General features: G+C 49.2%; 1 protein-coding gene across 5 annotated transcripts in view; it reads right to left on the bottom strand.

Annotated features, from left to right (window-relative positions):
• The window catches only part of DNM1 (dynamin 1), a 56,765-nt gene that overhangs the window by 17,736 nt on the left and 15,954 nt on the right, over positions 1-23,075 (bottom strand). For 3 of the 5 annotated variants that reach the window (XM_054393524.1, XM_054393523.1, XM_054393526.1), the window contains exons 2-15: positions 21,222-21,295; positions 19,956-20,105; positions 18,674-18,877; positions 18,099-18,197; positions 17,245-17,405; positions 16,109-16,251; positions 15,890-16,025; positions 15,313-15,380; positions 14,144-14,282; positions 6,703-6,789; positions 6,439-6,509; positions 5,964-6,015; positions 4,740-4,751; positions 3,440-3,553 (exon numbers count right to left, since the gene is read on the bottom strand). In XM_054393524.1, the coding sequence (XP_054249499.1) occupies positions 3,440-3,553; positions 4,740-4,751; positions 5,964-6,015; positions 6,439-6,509; positions 6,703-6,789; positions 14,144-14,282; positions 15,313-15,380; positions 15,890-16,025; positions 16,109-16,251; positions 17,245-17,405; positions 18,099-18,197; positions 18,674-18,877; positions 19,956-20,105; positions 21,222-21,295 (1,510 nt within the window). Of the gene's footprint in view, positions 1-3,439; positions 3,554-4,739; positions 4,752-5,963; positions 6,016-6,438; positions 6,510-6,702; positions 6,790-10,961; positions 11,101-14,143; positions 14,283-15,312; positions 15,381-15,889; positions 16,026-16,108; positions 16,252-17,244; positions 17,406-18,098; positions 18,198-18,673; positions 18,878-19,955; positions 20,106-21,221; positions 21,296-23,075 lie in introns of all 5 variants that reach the window. The other 2 variants (XM_054393525.1, XM_054393527.1) reach the window with 1 other exon arrangement.

Here is a 23,075-nt window from a genome sequence, read left to right as displayed (position 1 = left end):
TGTGGGGACAGCTGCATGCTAAGTTCCCTCACCCCTCAGCCTAGGAGAGCCACGCTTGGTGATCACTTTTACCTGCCTACTCACAACCCTCTTATTCCTCCATCTCTCTTATCCCCTTATTTCTTTCAGCTTCAAGCAGTTGTCCCAGGGGCAGCTGTGCCCAGGATGCTTTGTGTTGGACATGCCAACCTGTGCAGACAAACCTGCAGGCCTGTTGGACCTAGAACTGCCCTGTGTGACCCAAGAAGGCAGGAGCAGCCACAGCCTGGAGAGAGGGGATTCACAGGGCAAAGAATGCTGCTTCTTAACATAAAGAAACACCCAAAAAGGACTGAAAGTTGGAAGCTTGAATGCCCTGAAAGTTGTGTTTGCTTTGATGTTTATCTGGAAAAGAAAGAAGAGAAACTGAGTGAAAGCATAAAAGAGGACCAATTAGGACTGAGATATTATCCGTAAGAAAACATGGACTTGTGAAAAGAGATGAATGAATGAGAGTTCCATAGAGGACGTAAAGAGAAGGAACATGTTCCAGAGAGCACCTGAGAGCAGTGTGGAAGCAAGAGAGGAAGAACCTCAGAGCAGACCTGCTCCTGTGGGCCTTTAAACAAGCTGAATGCAAAATCCTGGCCACAGCCAGACATGTCACAGCAACTTTCTGATGACTTGTCGGCATCAAAGCAAAGACAAAAGGATTTCTACAAGCTGAGCTGAGCCTCAAGGACATAGACAGTTGAGGTGGGAGAGAAGAGAAAGGAGTGCATGTGTGTGCAATTTGGAACAGTTTCAGTATTGATCAATGCATTTATGTATAAACTAGAATTGGGTACAAGACCTTGACAGGCACAGAATAAGCAACCATCTGGTGACAGTCAATAAGGTCACATCTTCCCTAGCACAGGAGGGAATGTCTTTGCACTTCAATCAAAAGAGAAGGCATGAAGACAGAGGAAGAGCTCAAGCACAGCTGATGCAGCAGGAACCAACACAATGTAAAAGGAGTATGTAGCACCCACCTGAAGGTACCTAAAACCCCACACCCACCCTCTGGTACACAGACAGGACTGCAGAGCACTGACACTGCATGAGCCACCTGGACACCACCCCAGCAGATCAGGCCACATTCTTCCCACTAGCAACCTGCTGTTACAAGCCCCAGACTTCCAGCACATGATTTACCTGAGTAAGCCCCATCTGTACTGTACACACAGAAATTCCCAAAGGGAACAGCAGACACATCCATCTGCCCAGCTGTGCAAACACTTGGCAGGAAGTGCCACCTTCAGAGAGCAGAGGGCTCAGGGGTGCAGCAGGCAGCAAGCTCTGCTAATAGGAACTGCTCAGCACAGTGCTCACTGTGTTGTGCCTACGACAGCCCCAGCAGCCCTAGCCCAGGTCACAGACCCTGTTCTCCAGCAGCAGGTTAAGCCCTGGAGAGCAATGGGTATTGTGCAGGTCCTAAGGGACCCAGACAGAAGGATTCTTCCAGTCAAATTTTTGTACGGTGTGATGTTCACTGAGCAGCTGTCAGTATGCTGCAGCTGCAGCCCTGGGGACACTGGGGCCTCCCTGAGCAAGGACATCTAGCTTTGTTTTGGCAGCAGCTAAAGCAGGCTCCTCCCTGCCTCTCCCTCCCACTGCTGGCCAGGGTGCAGGAGATGTAGGTACCTCAGGAGGGTCTCCAGCTTTCTGTGGGGCTGCTCATCATGGGGCCAGAGTTTGGCTTATCAGAAGAAAGCCATGAGAGCCCAGACATGCTCCTGGAAGCAAGGCAGAGCGGGGAGCCAACTTTCCAGCCTGGCCTAGCCTGCTCTTTTCTTCCCCAGCACACCCCTTCAGTCCCCCTGGGATCAGCCACAGCCATGTGTCCCTGCTGACATGCAGTGCTGGGCCCTTTAAGGCTCTCTGAGTTTCGGTTCCTTTCTTCAGAGGCAGAGCCTGGTATGTCCCTAATGGGGTCCAGATGGCTTCACTCGGCAGACTTGGGGTCCTGGATTGCAAAGCACGGCAGGGCTGCACTCCCGCTCTCCTCCTAGCTCCAGAGCTGCTAGCATAGCCTTCACCCTCACCCCACTGCACCCTGCTCTTTGCCCCATCACCATCCCAGCTCTGCCACCACCACTTCCATCCACACATGACTGATTCAGGTCCCTCCTCATTCCCTCTGGAAACCTGCCAGAGTGCAGGGGAACTGGGACAAGAGAGCCCACAGAAGTACAGGGTGGGGCAGACAAAGCTTCCTCCTTTCTCTTAAAGTTTAAGTGAAGAAAACCCAGGGTGTGCAGCCTTTAAAATGCACGAGAACCTCTCAGGAGCTGCAGAGTACCGAGCCCTGACCTGGAGGAGGAGGAGAGCTCTGGGACACCAAAGAAAACCCTCTGACCAAGAACCATGCACCACAGAGAGCTCTTCAGGATGGAGTCAACTCCATGCAGGATGGAAGTTTAGGATGGGAATCCCCACACTCAAGGCTCTCCAAGGTACCCCTCAAATGCAGCAACTTTTAGCCTGACTTAACTATAGAGCCCAGGTGGACACTGCTTCATTTCTGCCTCACAACAGCCAGTGACCAAGGAACTGAACTCGGGGAGGAAGCAAATAGAAACATACTTCCCTTCCCTCTGCTCCCACTCAGCTGAAGACAGAGGCTCTTTTCTTAGAGACAGCTTAGATCTCATCTGCAGTGGTTCTCCTGTATTTAAGGGACCAAGGCTGGCTGTGAACTCTTTTCATTAGGCAGTTCTACCTCTTGCTATGCAGAATGGAAATGGTGCAGACCTCCAGTTGCCAATGACCACCAACGCTGCCCTCCCTCAGGAAGGGAGGGCCAACCCCCATTCCAAGCAACTGGAATCTATCAACACATCCCCACTGCAGCCCTCCCTCCCACTCCCTGGAGAAGGATGGGGAGTTCTGATCATCTCCAATACAGATGGAGCAGCTGTCTCCGGTTAAACTACTTGATGTGTACAACCACTTGACCTCCATATACAACCCAGAGAAAAGTGAAGCCTCCCCAAGCAACTCTGAACACAAAGGGCAGGGGTCCTGCAGCTAAGACACCAACTTAGCAAAAGACATTTCAGTGCATGGTTCTTTAATTAGAAAATTGCTGCCTGCTCATCCATAGCAGCACAGCAGCAGTCTCCATGCAGAAAGTGATATTTAGAGGCTGATTCATCACTGTATTTTTCATCATTTCCACCTGCTGAGAATCAAACAGGCCGACACCAGCTAGACAGAGGCCCTGCCTAGCTGCAGCTGTCAGGCACTCTGCTGGCTACCCCAGAACACCTGAGGGACACAGCCCACAGCCAGAGACAAAGCAGTTTATTTATCTGCAGTCAGAAACCCTGATCAGCTCCAAATGCATGCCACAAATGAACTGGAAGCCTCATCCTCATCAGATGCCAGAAACCTGTCACAGTGCTGAGCTACTCACCTCATCATCCTTGTACCAGGAGAGGTTCTCCGCTGTCAGGACAAACCAATACTCCTTGGAGCCACCTTTCATGATCCCAATGTTGTTGATGGTGAGCCAGCCCTTTCGGATGACCTAAGGGGATGGAAGCAGAGGGCATTAACAAGGGCCCTAAAAGCCTGGTCTTAGGCAACAGAAGAAAGATCAGAGAGTAACCCTACACAGGGAGGAGTATGGAAAGCCAAGGAACACCATGCTCTCTGCCAGAAGAGCCCCCACTCAGCTGGCCATGGAAGGTCTTTGCCTCAAAAGGTCATAAATAGCACAAAAGGGATGCAGGAAGGAGCCTGTGCATTACACCCTCTGTCAAGAAAAAAGGAGATGCAGGAAGACCTGCAGCAAGAGGGTCTTGGGCACAACCTACCAGCACCAGATCACAGCACCACACCCAGATCAGGCCATGCTAAGAGGAAACCAGGACACCATCACACTGCATGTGTGGAGCGCTTCACTCAGCTCAGGGGTGGGGGGCACTGGCTCAAGAAGGAGATGGGCAAGCAACCCAGAACAAACTGACTTCAGTAAAAAGGAGACACTAAGAACTACAGAACAAAATGATGCATCTGGAATTAGAACTTCGGATTTCAGCACACCCAGGTGTTTGAGTGGTCATTTTACACAGGGTAAAACAAGATCCTGTAAGCTTAGTCTGTAACACAGCCAAGCTGTTGCCCTAGAGAACTCCAATTCACCAAGTGCTGCTTTAGATCCTCACCCATGCAGCAATCAAAGTGACTATGCACCAGCCTAAGTGCATTAGCTTTTAACTGCACTGCTAGCACCCAAAGACACCTGCATGCAGCGTCTGCACTGTGCTGCATGGATGTGACCCTACAGCTACACTGCAGAGCAGCAAGCTGCATTGTGTGAGCAGCATACCCAGAGGTACACAGTCCTTTGAAATGTCAATCTGCCCTAGAAAGGCAAAGGTAGGAGCATTAGATCTTCATCTCATACCTCTTGTTAAACTCAAGATGGTCCCATTCTGTCTGTGGACAGGAGAGGGCAGTGGAAGAGAACGACACATGCTTGGATCACTGCTTTTCATCTCCACCCACTCACAAGATGTACCAGCAGGTCTGAATTTTCCCTTAGCATGCCACCTTTTCACCTCATTTCTCCTTCACCTGTGTCTAGTGTCAGCTGCCCTCCTCTCCCCATTCAGCAGCAGAGGGAATAATATGTTTATGCACTGTTCTTGCCTTCCCAGATGCAACATTAGTGTTCATTAGCGCACCCTGCTGAGTGGCCTTCTACTCACCAGGATCTCATCCTGCAAAGGGGAACCATAGCAACAGCAGCAGAGTAGAGAGCAGGAGAGGAGCAAAGAGAGGAGAGATTGTTACTGGGAAAGCTGGAGCAGGAGAAGAGAGGCTCAAAAATAAAATAAATTGGAAGCTGGTATGAAATCTTTTACCCCAGATGTTAACAAAGGCAACCCCCATCCCAAAATAAAGTCTGCTAATGGGAAAGCCAAAGCACTTCACAGGTGGATCCAGTTTGCTCTTTGCACTTCTACACACAGCTCTTCTGTAGAGGGTGCTGCAGAGGATGGGGCTCCCGGCAGAGGGGATGGGGCTCCCGGCAGAGGGGATGGGGCTCCCGGCAGCTGCTCCAAGATCCCATGAAATGGATGGTTGCCAGCCTAACCTGCTGGCCTGCCTGCCTGCTAACAGCACTGAAACAGGCTGCATGCTTATGTGCAGGGAAAGGAGGTCAAACATGGTAGGAAGAGGATGGATAGCAGGTGTCAATGTCTTCCAAGATTAAACAAAAGCACTTTTGCTTTCATTCTCTGTGAAGCTGCTTCCAGCCTACATAGTCTTGCCATGTCCTTAGCATATCTAGGAGAAAACGTCAAATCCCTTTTTAACTGTATGTGCACTCAGGAATAAGGGAACTCCCCTTCACTGGTGTCTGCCCCCATGGATGTGTCCTCACACCCATCCAGTGCCACTGGGCTGTTCCTGCCCTTTGTCTCCCTGTTCAGAGGTTTCAGTACTTCCAGTTAAGTTTTCCTGAACAGAGTCCATGAACTCTCTTGATATCTCTCTCCAGAAAGTAGATACCACTGATGGGAAAGGCAACTAGAAAAGAGAATTCTGTACTGTAAGAGTTCAGAGCTAGTGTTCTGTACTCCTCACCTCAGAAGAGTCAGCACAGACAGTGAAGGGACTGAGCAAACAGGGATTTATACAACACGAACAGAGATTTCAACCAGAAAACCAAGACCAGATCTTCGTTGTCAAGCACCCATTTCCCTCTGCACCACCTCCCTTCCATTGCTGCTACCTGCTCAGTTCTTCCTGACTGCACTGAGCCTGAGACACTGTCCTCCAGGTACAAACAGTTTGATGAGTGAAAAAAAAAAAAAAGCAAAACAACTTAGAGCACCACTGCATCCAGCCCAGCACTTGCACCACCTGGTAGCTTACAGGCAGAAAATATGTCCTTGCAGCAGTAAAGGAGATGGAACTTGGCCTACCTGGTTGCCAGCTGCCTTCTTCTTGCTCATCTGGCTGCTTCTCTGCTGAGCACTGCAAACAGAGACATTCAAAACCCCTCAGGCTCTTCTTGATCACCTGAATCCTGCTCCCATCAGATAGCCGAACAGTGAGTTCATGCCCCTCACCATTGGCCTCCAAGCCTTCACAAACCAATCTATTTCCATCTGCTCTCCGAGGCTGGCTTAACAATCTCACTCCCATCTACACTATACTCGGGTCAGCTCCTGCTTTTTACACCCCCCAGAACAACCCTAACACTAACTTCCCCTTCTACACATCCCTGTTCTCCTTCCCAGCCTTGCAAGACAAAGCCACTGCAGAAATATGCAGCGCTGAAAGCTGCACCTTGCTGCTGCACCAGGGCCTTTGCCACCCATGTTCTGCAGCAGCGACAGGACAGAGCCACAGCAAAGGCATGTAGAGAAGAGGGGGCCACAGGAGGTAGGGGCTTACTTGGCAAAGCCAATGAAATCCTCATGGTTTGTGTTCATGTAAGCCAGCTCGATGTCTATCAGGAGCATGACCTGCCAAAGGCACAGACAGAGCAAGACGGGTTAGAGACTGGCATTGCCCCTAGCCAGGGGCTGACAGAGCCCTGTGCATTGCTCCTCTCTGCCAAGGGTCACACAGCCCTTGGCTCAAGCCCCTCTAGGCTGTGCCTTCAAATGTGTCCTCCACCCCATCCAGTCTCCCCTGCCACATACTCCCCACCCTCACCTGGTCCTTGGTCCTGCCCTCCCTCTCACGGATGTGGGTGGTCACAATCCTCTCCATCTCCTCGCGCAGGTGAGGGTACTGGCTGAGCTGCAGTGAGAGAGCAGAGTGCACGTGGGGAAGGGGGGCAGGAAGGGGGACAGCCCCCCACACCTGGGCATGCATACAGACACCCTGCAAACAGCTGTTCTCAGGGGAAGATCTAGAAAGCCAGACTTGCAGACAGATTTTTTCCAAGTTCCTGGAGGTCTGCTGTGGGCAAAGTTCATTCCCCCTTGCTTTGGGCTTCAGAGAAAAGCTCTTTTCAATCTTGCAGCAAACTTGCTGCCTCACCAGCAACCAGATCCAAACCCACCACATTCTTCCTGACAAACTCCTGACTTTTGACAAACCTGAGATGTAAACACACTTCTTATTACTTATTGGGGTTTTTTCCCATTAAGGTGAACAACTCCGCTGGATGTTTAGAGTCTCACTGTGGCAGGCTAAGCAGCTGACTGCTCTACTGCTACAGCCTGCTAAATCCTGTGAAAAGTCTCCCTAGGAAGTGAAGTAGATCTCAGTCCCTGTTTGCTGAGGCAATAAGTGAAAACACCTGGCCCTCTCCATCCACATCTGCAAGCAGAGACAGATCTGACCAGCTCAGGGGTACATATCCTCCAGAACGACCATGCTCTGGGCAGGTGATTCTACCTGCCCTCTTCCCTACTTGCCTATCCTCATTATTTTTTATCACTACTACTTCCAATTTGGCTACAATGTCAGGCAGCATTTCCTGATATTACTCTTCCAGATTGCCTCAATGGGGTGTGTAAAAAAACCACATTTGTCTAGGATCTGTACTGCATTGCCTTTGTTCATCCAGTTTACTCCAGAGCTTCCTAAACTGGTTTGGCCTTTTGTTCCGTATACACAAGCAATTAGCAATTAGGATCTGATAGAAGGAACTGGCTCAAAGCATGCAGCATCACTACTGAAGCCAGATCCCACACTAACCAGCAGCAGTAGCGCTAACATCTAAATACAAATAATCTCAAACCACTTCAGCACCCTTGCAGTTAAGCAAGTTGCAACAACCTAGCACTACAATTGAGAACTAGCTTTGACACTCCCTCTTTTCAAACGTGCAGCTTGTTTGGAATACAAAGAACCCTACAGAGGCAGGAAAAAACAAGTGGAATCAATGTTCCCACTACCACCTTGTCTTGAAAGCACAAACTGGGTGTTCTCCATGATCTTTGATGAAGGCAGCTGGTTACTCCAGAAGACACACAGCCAAATTCTTCCTGATTCCTTTGGGGGTTGGCAAAGGATAAGTGGCTAAGTTATGCCAAACAGAAAACCAGCAAGTTGGAAAACCTCTAAGCAAGTCTCAGCTTCTCTGCTTCAAATTAAAAAAAAAAATCAAACAAAAAACCCACATCAAATCTTCCACCTCACCCTACTCCCAACCAGTACAAACACACACACAAAGTGCAGTACAAGGTGTGGTTTGTTCAGAACTCAGGTCACCCAGCAACACGCATGAGCAAACTTAAACTGACAGCCTCACTCCCCATGCAGGAGCTTCCAACCACAAACATGCACAGGAGAAGCAAGAGTGGGCAAGAGAAAAACACACAAACAAGCCACAGGATGCCAACACCCACCAGGGAACATGCACTAGGGCATAGAGGGGCAAGGAGTTATCACCAGCAGTACAAACAGCACCCAGAAATGCCACGACTCTGAAAGACAGGAGAGCAGGCGACCCTTCAAGGGGTTAAGGCTATCAGCCTGGGCTCACATCCCAGCTCAAGCGGGTTTTCAGTCCTGCTTCAGCTGCCTTTGCCTGCTTAATCAAAATACAAGCTCATAACCCTCTTTGAAACCAAATTTGTCCCAACATTCCCTAGTTCCCCTCTTTGCAGACTCCACCAGCCCTTGCCAGCACAAAGATCAATCTCTAGCTGAAGGGCTGCTGACTTGCAAGGCCCTCCCGCACTTGTGAGATGCTGCAGTGCAGTCTGGCACAGAAGGTTTCTGCTTTTGGAAAAACACTGTCTAAAACCTGGTCCTCCTAAAGGTAAGGGTTTGCATGCTCACACCAGCTTTCTGGTTGTTTTGGAGCTCCTCTCCAGTTAACTAACTTGAAGAAGCTCAGAATGGCTACCTTTTCTTCAGCCCTTGATTTGTCAACTAGTAATCTCCTTTCATACAGGGAAGCTGCAGCTCTGCAGCATGCACAGATGGGTTTACTGCTTTAATCATAGTCCCAAGTTGTTCCATCTATGCAGCTCCATTGACTGCACATACAAAGATGTCTTCACCGGCAGGGGTGAAGAGGAGTAACTGACAGCACACAAACAATCACACACAATGGTGCAGGACAGCAACAAACCAAGGCTACAGGACTGTTGAGCTAATTCAAGAGGTGTTAGCCCAAAGGAGTCTTCCTTTCAAGACGCTTTGCAGGACTTTTAGTGAATTCAAAGGTTTGGTTTTGTCATCTGAAAGGTGGCATCAGTCCACAGCCCAGCATGCTGGGTGTTACCTTACAATTAGCATCAGTCCTGAAGTAGCCTTTTCCAGATACCTCCCCTAATAGCACATGCTTTTGTTCACACCAGGCACGTATGGCTAGAACATGCAAGATAAACACTGCAAAGCAGCCTCTGCAGTTGGCACTCTTTGCCTTATGCCTTTAGAAACCAGCTGGCTGCTATGTTGGAGTGGCCTATGGCAGTTGCCGTCTCCTCTTCCAGAGGGAGATGCAGGCAAGATTAAGCTTCTCATTATGTGTAGGAACTTGACTAAGTATTACTGCAACCTTTCATTGAGTTTCCAGCACCACTGCTAGATGTCTTCATCCAGGCAATTATTTCTTATCTCTAACAATTGCCCCCTGGCCTTCCCAGCTTTTAGCACAGCTGTCAGTCTCCTATAACATCACTGCTACTGTCACCCACCTGGAAGGATGTACATTGGTTGGAACATCCTCACAGGGGCCTCTACCAAGTCACAGACTAAAATCCACAGAGCAGGTGGGTATCCAGCCACTCTAATGATGCCATCCAGTAGAGAAACTGGAGTTCAACAGCCTTGATGTTTTCCTCTCCCTCCCCACCCAGAACAGACATCTCCAGCCAGATACAGAAAAAGTGTAGCCAATCAAACCCATCAAAATAAGGAAATCCACAAGGGAGTCAGGCTGGAAAGAAGTTTCTCTGCCTAGTCACACCTGCCACCACAACTGGCAGTGGCAGGACTCTGAAAGACACAGATTGGGCAGTGTTCAGGGCACTCAAAGGAGTCTCCTCCACAGAGGTGGCAGTGAGCTCTGTATTCCTAAGCAGGAGACCTTGGGAGCTCAGCTCTCACCCCCACTTTGAACTCACTCAAACCAGTTCTTATCTTCTCTTCCTTGCCAGCTTAGGGGCATGCACTTGTGAGTCTGGCTGGAACCCCGGAAGAAGGGAATGGTAATTTTCAAGTCTTAAAACAACTCGAGACAGCCCTTTCCAACTCAGTTTCCAGAACATACTTCTGGGGTGTCACAGTGGTTCCTGGCCCCTCTCTGGGATGTCTGACACCAATTCCCAGGACTGCCTTTGTTTATTTTCTAGGAGGAACGTGGTGCCCTCTCCTGGAGGAAATCAGTCTGGGAAACACACCCAGATCCTGCCCCTGCCGTATTTGACACCCTCCACAACAGTCAGTTTCCATCTTCTCCTGCTGGTGCCCCCTCCTAGCCTGAGGCTTCACCTTCTGTGGTTCACAGCATGAAAGGTACCCAGACCAGCTCACACAGAGCACAGTTAATGGAGCAAGAGATCAGCAGGAGAATGATGCAGGGGTGCAAGGCTTGGGAAAGCTTTTCCCCAAGCCTTTTTGGATAGCAATCTTCTACTGACTCTGAACACAACAACCAAGTAAGTTGCAAGTGCACAGGCAGAGGCACAGCAAATGGGGCTTGCAAAGGGTTTCATCCACACTGAGGTGAATGCCCCTGAGCCAGACAGAGAGAAAGGGTATGCCAGAGGAATCCACTGGATCCCAGATCACTTCCCAGCTAAAGAGCCCACCAGGTAACACCCACTTTCCTTGGCCTTCTTTTAAACTGCCCTTATACCTGCAAGGTTGCTGCTCTCCTTCAGGTCCTCTTTATCTCCATTTTCTCTCACTAGGTCATGTTGGGTCTCGTGGGGGGGTGTGGAAAAGCAGCATGGCAGTGTGTGGGCAGGGGGTGGGCATGGAACTTTCTTTGATCTGTTTTTCTTTACCTTTTCACTACACTTTCTGATGGTGGATGTGAGCTCACTCACTACCATATCCACACACTTCAGACTCGGCTCCTTCAACTTCTGCACCTGCTTTTTCACTATGGCTTCAAAAGCGAGGTCAGGCGTGAAGAGACCCGTTCTGCATGGCAGAGGCAGGGTGGTAGGAAGCAACGAGGAAGAAGAAAGCAAAGCAGAGAAAGAAGAGGAAGGAGGAAGAAAGAAGGAAAAGGGAAAAGAGAGAAAACACAAGGCAAAATGAGAAGTGAGATTTTGGTTCGTTCCATTAATTTACTGAACCAGGTGAGCATTGCTATGGGTCCTGTGCACTGCCAAGTATCAGGAGAGTCTACAGGCAATGGAAGTGGCAAAGGTGATTGAGGTGAGAGCAGCTGGGCCAGTGGAATGCTGAGCTGTGGAGAGCAAAATGAATGGATGGAACCCCCTCCAGGGATCAAGTGATCTCTTCCTGAAGGAAAGCTTCTTTGGAGTTCAAGACAAAGCTGCTTGCCACAGTGAGCCACTGCCTCTCTTCTTAGAAGCCTCACCATGTGTCATTTCTCTTTGTCTCAGGCATTCCCCTACCTTTCCCAACAGGGTTATCTCCTCATCATGCTTTCCTTATTCCAGCTGCAGGGAGCTCAGACAGGAGCCAAGCTAAGACTTGCAAAGCTCCGTCACTTGCATGGGTTTTGGCAATAAATTAATTGATGTCTCTCCGTTCCAGGGATTCAAACTGCTCCACTTATGGAGCAGATTTTATCTCACTGACCTCCCTGGGACACTGGCACCCTCTGTAAGAAAAGATGTACTCAGCCTTTAGGGAAATGCCAACCTGCTGCAGGACAGCTGTACAAAGCATCCATTCTGCCCTGCAGCATCAGACCCTACACAGGCTGCTGAGCTTTATAAGGCAGCACCAATTTCCACTGAAACTAAGCAGCCCAAATTCACAGTAGCTCCATGATGAAGGAGCAGACACTCCACAGAAACTAAAGTTACTAAAATATGGCCAAGATTAATCCAGTTCAGGACTCCTGTGCCCGAAGAAGTTTTTCAGGGTCTCCTAGCAGGGTGCTCTTTGTTCCACAGTCTGAGCAGGAAGCAGAACTGCTTTGCAAGTGCTTTCAGGAAGACAAAATCCCCTTGACACAGCAAGGACATACTTGTCTTGCTAAGGGTAGAATTCAGACCAGTCCCAGGGCTAGCTATAAGTGATCACCACCTCATTTAAATTAGGTATTTCCCCCTTCACCTCATTTCACATCACTGTGGATAACACCTGCAAGACCTTGAGCGACACCAGCACTAAAACTCTCCTCAACACACAACAGGACCTGCAGTAAGGCTGCCTGCCAAGCAAAGAGCTGAGAGGTGACAGGATTCTGCTTCACCCTCTGTCAAGGTGCCAACAATGTCCCTTTTGAGCAAACCAAGGCATTTCCAGAGTTAAGTTCATAACCTCTGTCTCAGCAGCATTTTCCTACTAATCCAGTCGCCCTGCTAAGCTCAAGCTCCCACCACACCTGGGGGGTCCTGCATAGGAAAAAAAAAAATAAAATATGTAAACCCCAGTTCCTTCCAGTCCCCAAGCATCACCTGAATGACAACATTTTGTTTCTTCAAAGTTGTAAGCACAGCTACTAGAGCACAGAGTAGCTAATTGCTGAAGTCAACCATCAGACTCTTAGCAGTAGGAGCTAAGCTCAAGTGCAACGCTTTAATCCCAAATTTATGGCATTTTCCCCGTCCTTGTGCTCTCCTCTCCTTCCTCATTTCCCACCCTGCTGTACCCATCACTGATCACTTGAAGAACCTGCTGCTGTCAGAACAGATGTTCTGAAATTGTCAGTAGAAGATGAAACAAAAAGAAACAATGAAGAAAGAAGTAGGCAATGGAAGGAAGGATGAAAAGAGAAAGAATGAATAGAAGAGTTTTGAGTAGCAACTAATAGATGGAGAACAAATCAAGAGAAGCTTCAGAGAGCATGAAGAAGGAGGGCCCTTCTGATCCAGGCAGCTAGAAACTCTGGATACTTGGCAGCCCGAGGGCCTGTGCTTACCTGTCGCCAGGCTCTAATGGCAATTTTCTGGGTGCTCCCCACAGTCACACACCCCAAGAGAGGACAGCAGGACAGGAAAAGGAAGCTCTTCCAGCACACTAGAAACCTGAGCAATCTCTCCCTGAATTCACTTTGCTTTCCCAGTCTGTCCTGGGGGGAAAAGCCTGTGCCTGCACACCTTAGCCCTTCTGTAGAGGCTCTTGGCCCTAAGGACTAGGCAACTGTGCAAGCATCACCACTGGGCACTTTTCCCCAGCCCTGCAGGGACACAGGCACCTCCTGCAGTGCCCAGTGATCTGCACCCAAACAGCCAGTGGTAATTCCAGTCTCCAGAGCCCACACCACCACCCTAACTGAGGTGCCTTTCCCCCAGCACCCAGCCCTGCCTGAAGCGGCCAGCCATGGCTGAGAGGAATGGCACAAGTCTGCATCTTGCTGCCTTCCAACCCAAAGGGCAGATCCAAGGCAGGTTCCCTCCCTCAGTCCCAGTAAATGCCAGCATGCATCCCAGAGAAGCAAAACCTGAAGCCCTCTCTCTCTGAGAGCAGCAGGGCCCCAGAGATTGAGGGACATTTCTAATTTGCTGATTCTCAGCCATGTGCTGCTCTTCCAGAACAGGGCTGGACCAAGCCAACCAGAAACCAAGCCAAACACCACAGGAACATCTCTGTGCAGCACACCCCACAGCTGCCTGGCTCTGGCATCTGAAGCTCAGCCCCATGAGCTTGCCTAGCAGCACCCAAGGGCTGGTTTGGGGGTACCCTCTCACCTCTAAAAGAACAGAGGGAACAAAATTGAAAATTCCTGTTTCTGGACTGGAAAATCAAATGTGGCCACATCAGAACTACCCTTGGTTTGAGAAGGAATCAGGAGTCATGCTACAGATGGAGAGGTGGCAGGGACATCCCCAGCACCCCTTGGCTCTAAACCACTCAGGAGCAGCTTCCCCTCTGTTTGGCTTGTTGGCTGGCTTGGCCCAAACTGGTGCCGCTCAGGTCTCATCATGCTGAGGAGGTGCTGAGGACCCTGCATGTGGCTGCAGGCAAGGCCCTGCCCAGGTCACGATGCTGCCGCAGCCAGCTAGCAGGTGGGAGGTGCCAGCTCCATGCTGCCTCTGGTTACCTTCTTGGTGCACTGTCTAACGGTATTGATTAACTCCGAAATGACCATGTCCACGCATTTCAGGCAAGGCTCTTTAATCTTCTTCACCTGCTTTTTCACAATGGTCTCAAAGGCCATGTCAGGTGTGAAGAGACCGGTTCTAAACACCCAGGGTGCAGACGAGACAAGGCAGGAGGGGGAGAAGGGGCAAGGAGAATGCCAGAGTGTTACACACACATCTTGGAGTAGGCTCTGCCATCACTGAACCCTGGCACATGGGGCTGGGGGCATCCTGCCCCCAGGGTGAGCTCTAACTGCAGTCCAAGGAAAGTGGAGGATGCCTAGCGTCTAGGACAGAGGGGCTGAGGGCAAAATGGGTCCCAGCTGGATAACCATGGCCAGGCCACCATTTCACCTCAGCCACCAGGCTTAAGGGTGGCAGGAACTGACCACTCTGCAGCGTGTTTGCCCTCAGAGCTGTACAGCAGATGCGAGGCCTTTCCTGAAAGACTCTCTTAATGGTTAGGGCACCAAGGGGGTTGATGGGCTGCATCCAGCTCAGCCAGTGACAGGCAAAAGGACAGAACAAAAATGAATTCAGGTCACTCTCCATTCACATCCTAGCATGCAGGAAGAGCTCTAACAGTCTCTGTTTACCTTCCCGGGAGCAGCATGACTCAAGGTTTTAGGGCTGTGCTTCCTGACAGCTAAGCTCTGCTGATTGGAATAGTTTTGCTAAATACATCCTGGGGCTGCTGGGATCCCAGTGATGGGCACCCCAGTGCTCCCTCAGAGCTCTAGGGAAGGAAGTGCTCAGTACCAGCAACTGTTTTGAACAACTAAGCGTTGGTCAGTATGAAGGCAGAAAGTGATAACCAATGTTTTAGCTTTAACAGGACCTCACTTCCCTCTTTTCATCCTTTCTTATGTCAAGAAACAAGGAGGAAGAAAACGTCTGATCACTAAAGCAATTTTACCTTGTAGGCTTCTGTGACTCATGTAGGATGAGAAAGCAAACTGATTTGGGTCATTGTCCCTGCTCCCAGACTCAAGCCCCGGGGTGGTCCAAGGAGGCTGCTCCTCCCTTTTGGCTGACCTACCGTACCTCTGAAGTCTTCTGCTCCACTGGGAAGGTCTAGAGGTATTTACAAGGCTGTGCAGCCAAGGGTCTGCTAGTGGGTGATACATGCCTGATGCCGTGGATGTTCTTGATGGCGTAGCTGATCTCCCGTCGCAGCTCCTTCTCGTCAAACTCCATCTGCACCGGTAGAGAGCCACATGAGGAACCACCGGCAGCGCTGAGCCCCGGACCAGACAGCCCCGTGCCAGCCCAAGTGCTGCATCAAGAGCCCAGACACAAAACTTCTAGTGCCAGTGCAGATGTCCTGCACAGCTTGCAGCAGCGAAGGGCCTGCGTTACCCATGCCAAGTCCCAGCAGCTCCCAAGGAGCTTCTCTGAGATAAGGCAATGGGGCTCAAGTGCCAGACTGCTTTCTAAAATGGTCTTGTCTCCCAAAATGCAGCATGAGGTCTTGGCAGCTGCTTTTTCAGCTAACGCCACAAACAGATATACAGCTCACACACAAAAATGCAATGGCCAGTACAAAGCAGGCTCTTGGGTTTCACTAAAAAGGTCATAAAAGGAAAAACATTAAATGAAGCAGTCCAAAGGAAAGAGAGATGATGAAAGACACCAAAAGGCGTAAGGCAACAGAGAGAAGAGGTAATGGAGGACAGGGGAGAGGACAAAGTGGATCTCAGCAGTACCTTCACCAGTTCAAAGGGGAAGCGTTCATGGAAGATGCGGTTAATCCTTGCTCCTCCCGACAGCTCATAGGTATCAATTTGGTCTCCAGAGCCTTCAATACGTTTCTCAAAGTCCACAGCAAACTGCTGGACCATCCTGAAAGAAAACAAAAAGTATGAAGCAGAAGTCATGGTTCAGCAGTCACCTCCAGGGAGGGTCACACAGCCAAAGCCACTTACTGGAGCAGAGCTTTGGTCTTGCGAGCAGGGTCATCAGGTCGGAAGCTTTTGTACTCTTCCACCTCCTTCTCAATGGAGAGAAGTTGGCTTTGGAGCTTGTTCCGCAGCCCTGGCAGGGTGTCACGGATGTGGTTGGTCAATTGCTGCAAAAGAAGGTGGTTTAAGATGATGGCAAACCTCTGGGTGGTTACTGGGAAGAGTTTGCTACCTCTGCACCCCAAAACAAAGAGAAATGTTCCTCTGTTCTGTGCTCAGTCCTTCAGAGCAGTCCTACAAAAAGTCTGTCCCAGGACAGATACCAGTTATGAGCTGGGCTGTATCCTGCCTACCCAGCCACATATTCTCAGCCTTCATTTTTTACCTTCTGGTCTGGTACAAAACTGCCCTTCAGACACCTGCTGTCTCCAGCACAGGAACCACAAGCATCAGCATTTGCTGCTGACACCAGAGTAAGGCTACTCTGCCTCCTGATCACCACACCACTGACAACCAAGGTGGTGGTGAAGCTCTTTAACAACAGTAAGGCTTGCAAGACGCAGCGGAAGGAGCCAGAAACCACTGATGAGGCTCTAATAAGAGGGTTTCCATAGAGCACAGCTGTGGAAAACTCCACTTTTAAGATGAATGTTTAAATAAGGACAGAAAGTACAAAGTAATTCTTCACTCAGAGTAGAGAGGCAAGCAACAGAAAGCTGCTACTGTATGAGACAGGAGAGAAAACACTCTGATAGGAAAATGACAACCAGTCACATTTCAATCAATCCTGAGAGTTTGTTATTAGGTACAGAGACCACTAGAGGACCAGACCTAACTATTGACTTGCACTGGTGTCACTGAGAGGATAAAGCAGTGCTCTGCCTTTGCTGTGTGAACTCCATCACTGCCCTTAATGTGCTTCACTGTCTCAGGACCATACAGGTCAGGATGTGGCACCAAAATGCCTTTTATGAGGCAAAGGAGGAAGAGTTAAGCAATCTTTGCAAGTCTTACTGCAGCAAAACAACTTGAAGTATTTATCCCTTTACTGACCACAAGTTTTAGCTTTTCCTGTACTGTTCCATTTCAGAAGAGCCCTGCTGGCCAGACAAGTGATTCTTATGACAGAGTGGGCAGCAGTTCCTGACAGCCAACAGTACCTGGTTCAGTACTTTCTGCAGGTAGGGGGTCCCCATGCGGTCAGCCATGTGTCTGTAGGCTGGGTGGGAGAGAAAAAATTTTCTCTCTGCAGCCAGAGCTGCCTGGATGTCCTTCTTGCCATCAATGTCCTTTTGACTCCTGTTGACTACACCAATGTAACCTGGAAGAGTGGGGTTAAAGATCAGATAGTTGCAAGGATGAGAAAGTCAATGGGACTCAGACTGAAAAAGAAGTTACTCAGCACTGCAAACAGGGAATTCTAGTGGCAACACATTAATAGCAAACAACTGGAAGAGTTTAGACTTAGAATTTCCTATGAGTAGCCCAGGTTCTGATATTTTGGTATGCAAGACAAAAACGACTGTGCAACTGAGAATCAGCTTATTTGCCACTGCTCCTTCAGTCACAAAGCACACCCTGGTCTGCTGCATCCCAGACACTTCTGTGACCTCCTTAGGATGGTTATGTCCCTAAAGGTCCACAGAGCTAGTATCACAGCCTCAGGGATTTCATCTGAAACACAATGGCAACCTCATCTAGGTCAAAGCCAATGGCAGTCTTTTAGGCAGGAGTTCCATTTTTACAGCTTGCCTTATTAAAAGAAGTAAGAAAAGAGAAAGTAAAGATTAGAGCACAGGGCCAGGCTTCTGCTGGGACTCCCTGCCCAGGTGCAGACACCTGCAAGCTTCCTGTTAACTGCCTGACAGATCCCAGCTCTGCTCAGTTCTAACTTGCAACAGAGATGGCTTCACCCAAAGTTGCAACAGACACTGCAGGAAGGAGATGAGGCCAGGAGACCTCCCCCAGGGAAAGCAGAGGAAGGAGAGCATGACCAAAGCATGCAGGCACCTACCCCTGCGCAGGGGCAGTAATTTATTCTCTAGCACGTCTCGTGCATCGGTTCCCTCATCCATGAGATCCAGCTTGGTGATGACTCCGATAGTGCGCTGCCCTGGGGAACAGACAAACACACCCGATCAAGCAAACAGCTTCACAGAGCTCAGACTGCTCCATGAGGCTACTCCAGGACTCTTGAACTCAAACACTGCAGTTCCCATCATGGACAAGAGGCTGTGAGAACTAAAACGACAACTGAGCTCCGTTTTCACTCATGACCTGTTGAAACAGGCGCATGCTCTGCCACAACAGGGGAGATTTAGTGCAGGTAGTGGGCAGATAACTAAAGGAAAAGAATTCTTCATCCTTCAGAAATGGGGCTTGAACAAAGTAAGAAAAGGAGAGTAACAAAAATCCTGTTGCAGTGACTGCTGACATTCACCAACACCTCTCAGAAGAATGTGGGCTGTGAAGATACAACTCAAAACAAGAGAGAGGAGCCCACAGCCACTGGGCAAATCACAAGCAAAAGAGAAAAGGAAAAAGCAGGCTACTGCCTGGCAATGCCATGCTAAGTCAGAAGAGACTTACCTTGTGGATCCACCTCCTTGGCAATCTTCAGGGCATCAGAATTAGCCAGGTCAGAGTTGGCTGGGGAGACTGCCAGGATGAGGCAATTCTCTTTGGTGACAAACTGCATGAGCATGTCTCGGATCTGAAACTCAATGTCAGGGGGCTGGTCTCCCACTGGGACTTTTGTCATACCCGGTAGATCCACCAAGGTTAGGTTCAGGACTAGACAGAGGAAACAGGAGACAGCACAGGAGAGCAATGAGGTAGGAATGTTCTGGTCTGGAGATACCACCTGGAGCTTTAGTGTCTCCAGTATGTAACAGGCATAACAGATGCACACACACAAGCACATAGAGCTTTCTAGTTCCTTTTTGCCACTGCTCAGCCAGGAATAGTTGCTAATTGTTACTAGCTGTGATGCCAGTGATCTCATCATCCTCCCCTTTCGGGGCCTTGTTTTCTCACTGATTGCCAAAGCTTTACCCTCTAAGTCCTTCCATACTTGCTGCACTGAAAGGGAAGGGACACCAGCACATATTTTTCATTTCATATCAAAGACTGGAGAGTCAGAAGAGCTCCTTCCACTCATTAAGAGCTGTCCCCCGTATTGAAGAGCTCAGTTCTGCTGCCCTTATGCCAAGGAGGCTCTTGTTAAAAGTCAGCTGAAGGACAATACGGAGTCCTGTAGCCATTTAATTGCCTTCCTGAGAGTTAAAAACCACTAAAAATCACGTACAAATTCACCCAGCCAGATGCTGCACAGCAAAGAGCTTTCCAAAAGATACCCATACAGTTGTTCGTGTTTAAGGAGCCAGCAAATTTGGGACTACTGCTCTCATTTAGGCAGAATTCTTCCACTGAGATCAGTGAGGGATGACAAAGGCACCACCTGTATACCACGCAGGCACTGAAATGCAAACAGAAGGCCAAGTGCTCCTCAGGAAAGCCACTCAGCAACTTTTCGTTTGTCCATTTATTTGCCCAGTAAAGCAAGGAGAGGCAGCAGCTCTTCACTGTAATGCCCACACTGATGGAAAAGAACAGCCCCAGGAGCAGGTTCCTGCACAGACATCCTTTGTTCCCAGGAGCTGTGCTGGCTGTCAGATCCTTCAGCTGTCAGACTCTGCTCTGGCTCTAGCTAAGGCTGGCAGCTTGATCCAGCACAGCCCAGGCACACAGAGCACCAAGCCAAAGCAAAGCACAATCCCCATTTCACTTCTGTTCTTTCTGTCTTTACTTCAAGATAAAGCAGCAGCCTGCCTCATCCATCTCCTGACTTGGATGCTGCATTAGGACTCACCATGGGGAGAGTAGACTCGAAGATTGATGGGCACGGGGGAGATCCCTTTGTTGGAGCCAGTGACACGATCTGTTTCAGCCTCAATCTCCAAACGGACCTCCTCAAAGTCAGTGAATTTCTTCCCTTTGCAGTGTAGGAACTCACCATATTCTATGTAAAGAGAAGCAGAGAATTAGAAACAGTCACAGAAATCAGAGAAGCTCCCAAAGCTTAATTAAAACAGCACATTCCAAAGCAAAACAAAACAGAGAACAGTTGAAGGGATGAAGTCTGGCAGGGGCCTTTCCAACTAGAACCTGGCAGGCTGGCACAGAAGTTACTGCAGTCACCTCATCAATGTCTGAGAGAATGCAGTTGAGCCAAACATCTGCACAATCCAGCTGCTGCCTCATCAGATGTGGCATCCTCACTTGTCTTCCTTCAACTAATAATCCAGGCCCCCCTGTTGGTACTAAGCAAACTTAGCACACACCTGCCTGCAACAGCAGTGACCACCAGAGCTACACTAGGAGACACCTGGGTACTCTGAAGAGCTTGGACTAGCTCTGTAATTAAAGCACCAGGGGTAATAAAGTCTCATTATTTGATGAGAATACACTCAAGAGAGGCTCGAGAGAGGATTCCTGTTTTGCACTGGCTGGTGGTTGGAGGTTTGTGAACCCTCAGGCTTTTAAAAGCCTCCTAAAAGTCATCTCTTTACAGTAGACAAGAGAACTGCTGTGGATGGATCAAGTTCACCTGACAAGAGCAGAGGAATGCCTTGAAACATTCACTTGACAACTCCTGAGTGAGATATTAACTTATGCTGAGGGGAAAGGTAATGAAGATATCCTGAAAGTAAGTGGTAAACCCAGAGAACTGCCAAGAGAGCAGCCACAGAACTTTGCGGTCTTTCTTCAGCCCCCAGCGCGCTCACACTGGGCTCTTCCTACATTGAGCCTCCTTATTTCAGTGAATTATCAGCAAGGTCATGGGCTGCTAGGTCTGACCTGCTCCTAAGAGCCACAGCAGCACAGAGAAAGGACAATTGTGATGTGTATTCATGGAGCTTCAACTGATAAAGAGAAAACTAAGCAACATTTTGCTTCCAGACACTTAGAGCATCAAACCTTAAACACACAAAACTGAGAAGCAGCTGCAAGCTACCTTCACTGGAGGAAATTCTTATTTACTTCTTCCAGCCTGTGCAGCACCACTGTGGTCAAGTGACACCTTTGTTAACCAAGGCAGCAGCCCAACTGGTCACAGGGAGTGCAGCTCACATACCTGTGCTGGCGTTCACCAGCTGCAGGACCAGTGGGCGCCTGGTTACGATGCCAGATCCACGCGGCAGGAAGTCCCTGAAACGAGACAGCAAGGTCCAGGTGAGCAAACGATTGCCTCCTTCACAGTCCTCCTGCTTCTGTAAGCAGTACGGACTCTAACTGGCAGCCTCAGCACAGGCACAGAAGACCTGAAGGCACTGAAACCCAAGTGCTCCTGCTCGAGGGGATAAGAGCTTGTTCTGAGCCTGTTCACAAAGCACAGCCCTCAGCTCCTTCAGCTGAAGTTCCAAACTACCCAACAAGCCCACTTAACCCAGCTCTCTGCACTCTGAAAAAATTCCTCTTTCATCAGAAGAGAGAAGCTGAAGCACAGCCTGGAAAGCTGGATGCCTAGACCAAATGCAGTTACCCAAATGACAAGACCACCGCTCACCCTGCACTTGGGGCTAGAGAAGGCTCCACGCTGTTCCAAAACCGGCAGCCAAAGCTTGTCTCCACCCAGGGCTTCTCCTGGATAGCTGCTCAAGACCCAGCTATTGCCAGGGCAACAGCAGCAGCAGCTTCCTTCTGTATTCACAGATCCCGAATTTGTGTGTACTTCACTCCGAAGGAAGGAAGCCTTTCACTGCCCTTCTCCAGATGCTGACTTTGCAGCCACAGCCCACAAGTTCTTTGCTTTTGCTCCTTCCAAGTCCAAGTGCTTTGGGCAAAACCAGGCATGCTCACTGCATCTGCCCATGACCTTGCTGGCTTGTGGTCTGGTTTTCAAGCGTTCATGTGGCTCCCCAAGAGCCACCCAGCATTTCTGACGGATTGCTTCCTCACATCACTTCGAAACACAGCTCCTGAAGCATGAGTACAGTTTGCTCTGGAAACAGAAATCCCACCTGTGTTGCTGGCATCCTGGCACACAACCCTGCTTCCCCTGGCAGCTCTGACAATGAACAGTTTTGCTAATTCAGCAGTGACTACTCTCGGGGAGTCAGGGAATCCAAGACTCTGAGCATCCTCCTCTTAGTTCTGCACCAGCTTAGCACTGATAGAGGAAGTGAAGATGAGGAATAAGCTTTTGATTTACCACATCAGACAAGGACTTGACCAGCTTTGTTTCAGGTCCTGCTTTGGCCACTGCTTTCCTATGTAATCTATGCAAGGTCTTCCACATCTCTGTATTTTTCTTTCCTCAGCCATAAAAGTAATTCTCCATCTGTGAGGATGTCAGAATAACTTGGTAATATCAAAACCTGCAGAGTAGTTTCAAGTGAAGGGAGGGTAAAGATGCATCCTCATCCAAATAAAAATATCTCATGTGAATTACTGAACCTGGAGTAATGACACCTCAGGTACAACTCTAACAGCTGAAGTAAGGCTGAAGCTCATTCTCATTATTTCAGACTTTCCAGAAGAACAAAGAGTTAATGGAGTTTGTCTTTCATTTGTTTTACCAATAATACATTTCTAGTTTATCCATTCCAGTGGGATTAACTCTGGGATCTTTGAGGCACTGCATCATTCTAGTAGCAAGACAAGACAACAAAAAGAAACAAGGACGCGAACCTTGATGGGTCTCAGGCTGAAAGAGCTGAGGCAGGGAAGTGACTGCAAAGGCATTTATTGTTCTTTGCTGAAGGGTTTGCAGACATTCTCCATCAGCTTCAGAGCCACCTCGGGGCAAACCCAACCACATCATCCCTTCCAGTCTTATTTCTATTTTAGTATCTGGAGATGCATTAAAAGACTGATTTGGGCTGAAAGCTGCATTAGTAATGTAATAGTAAAAAAAAAAATGAGACAGAGATATATGAGGGATGGAAAACAATTTAGCAGTTACTGTAGAGCAACACTTGACCAAAAT

The sequence above is a fragment of the Indicator indicator genome, chromosome 28 (genome assembly GCF_027791375.1).
Source record: "Indicator indicator isolate 239-I01 chromosome 28, UM_Iind_1.1, whole genome shotgun sequence".
Taxonomy (NCBI): Eukaryota; Metazoa; Chordata; class Aves; order Piciformes; family Indicatoridae; genus Indicator; species Indicator indicator.
This window is presented reverse-complemented; position numbering and strand designations above follow the sequence as displayed.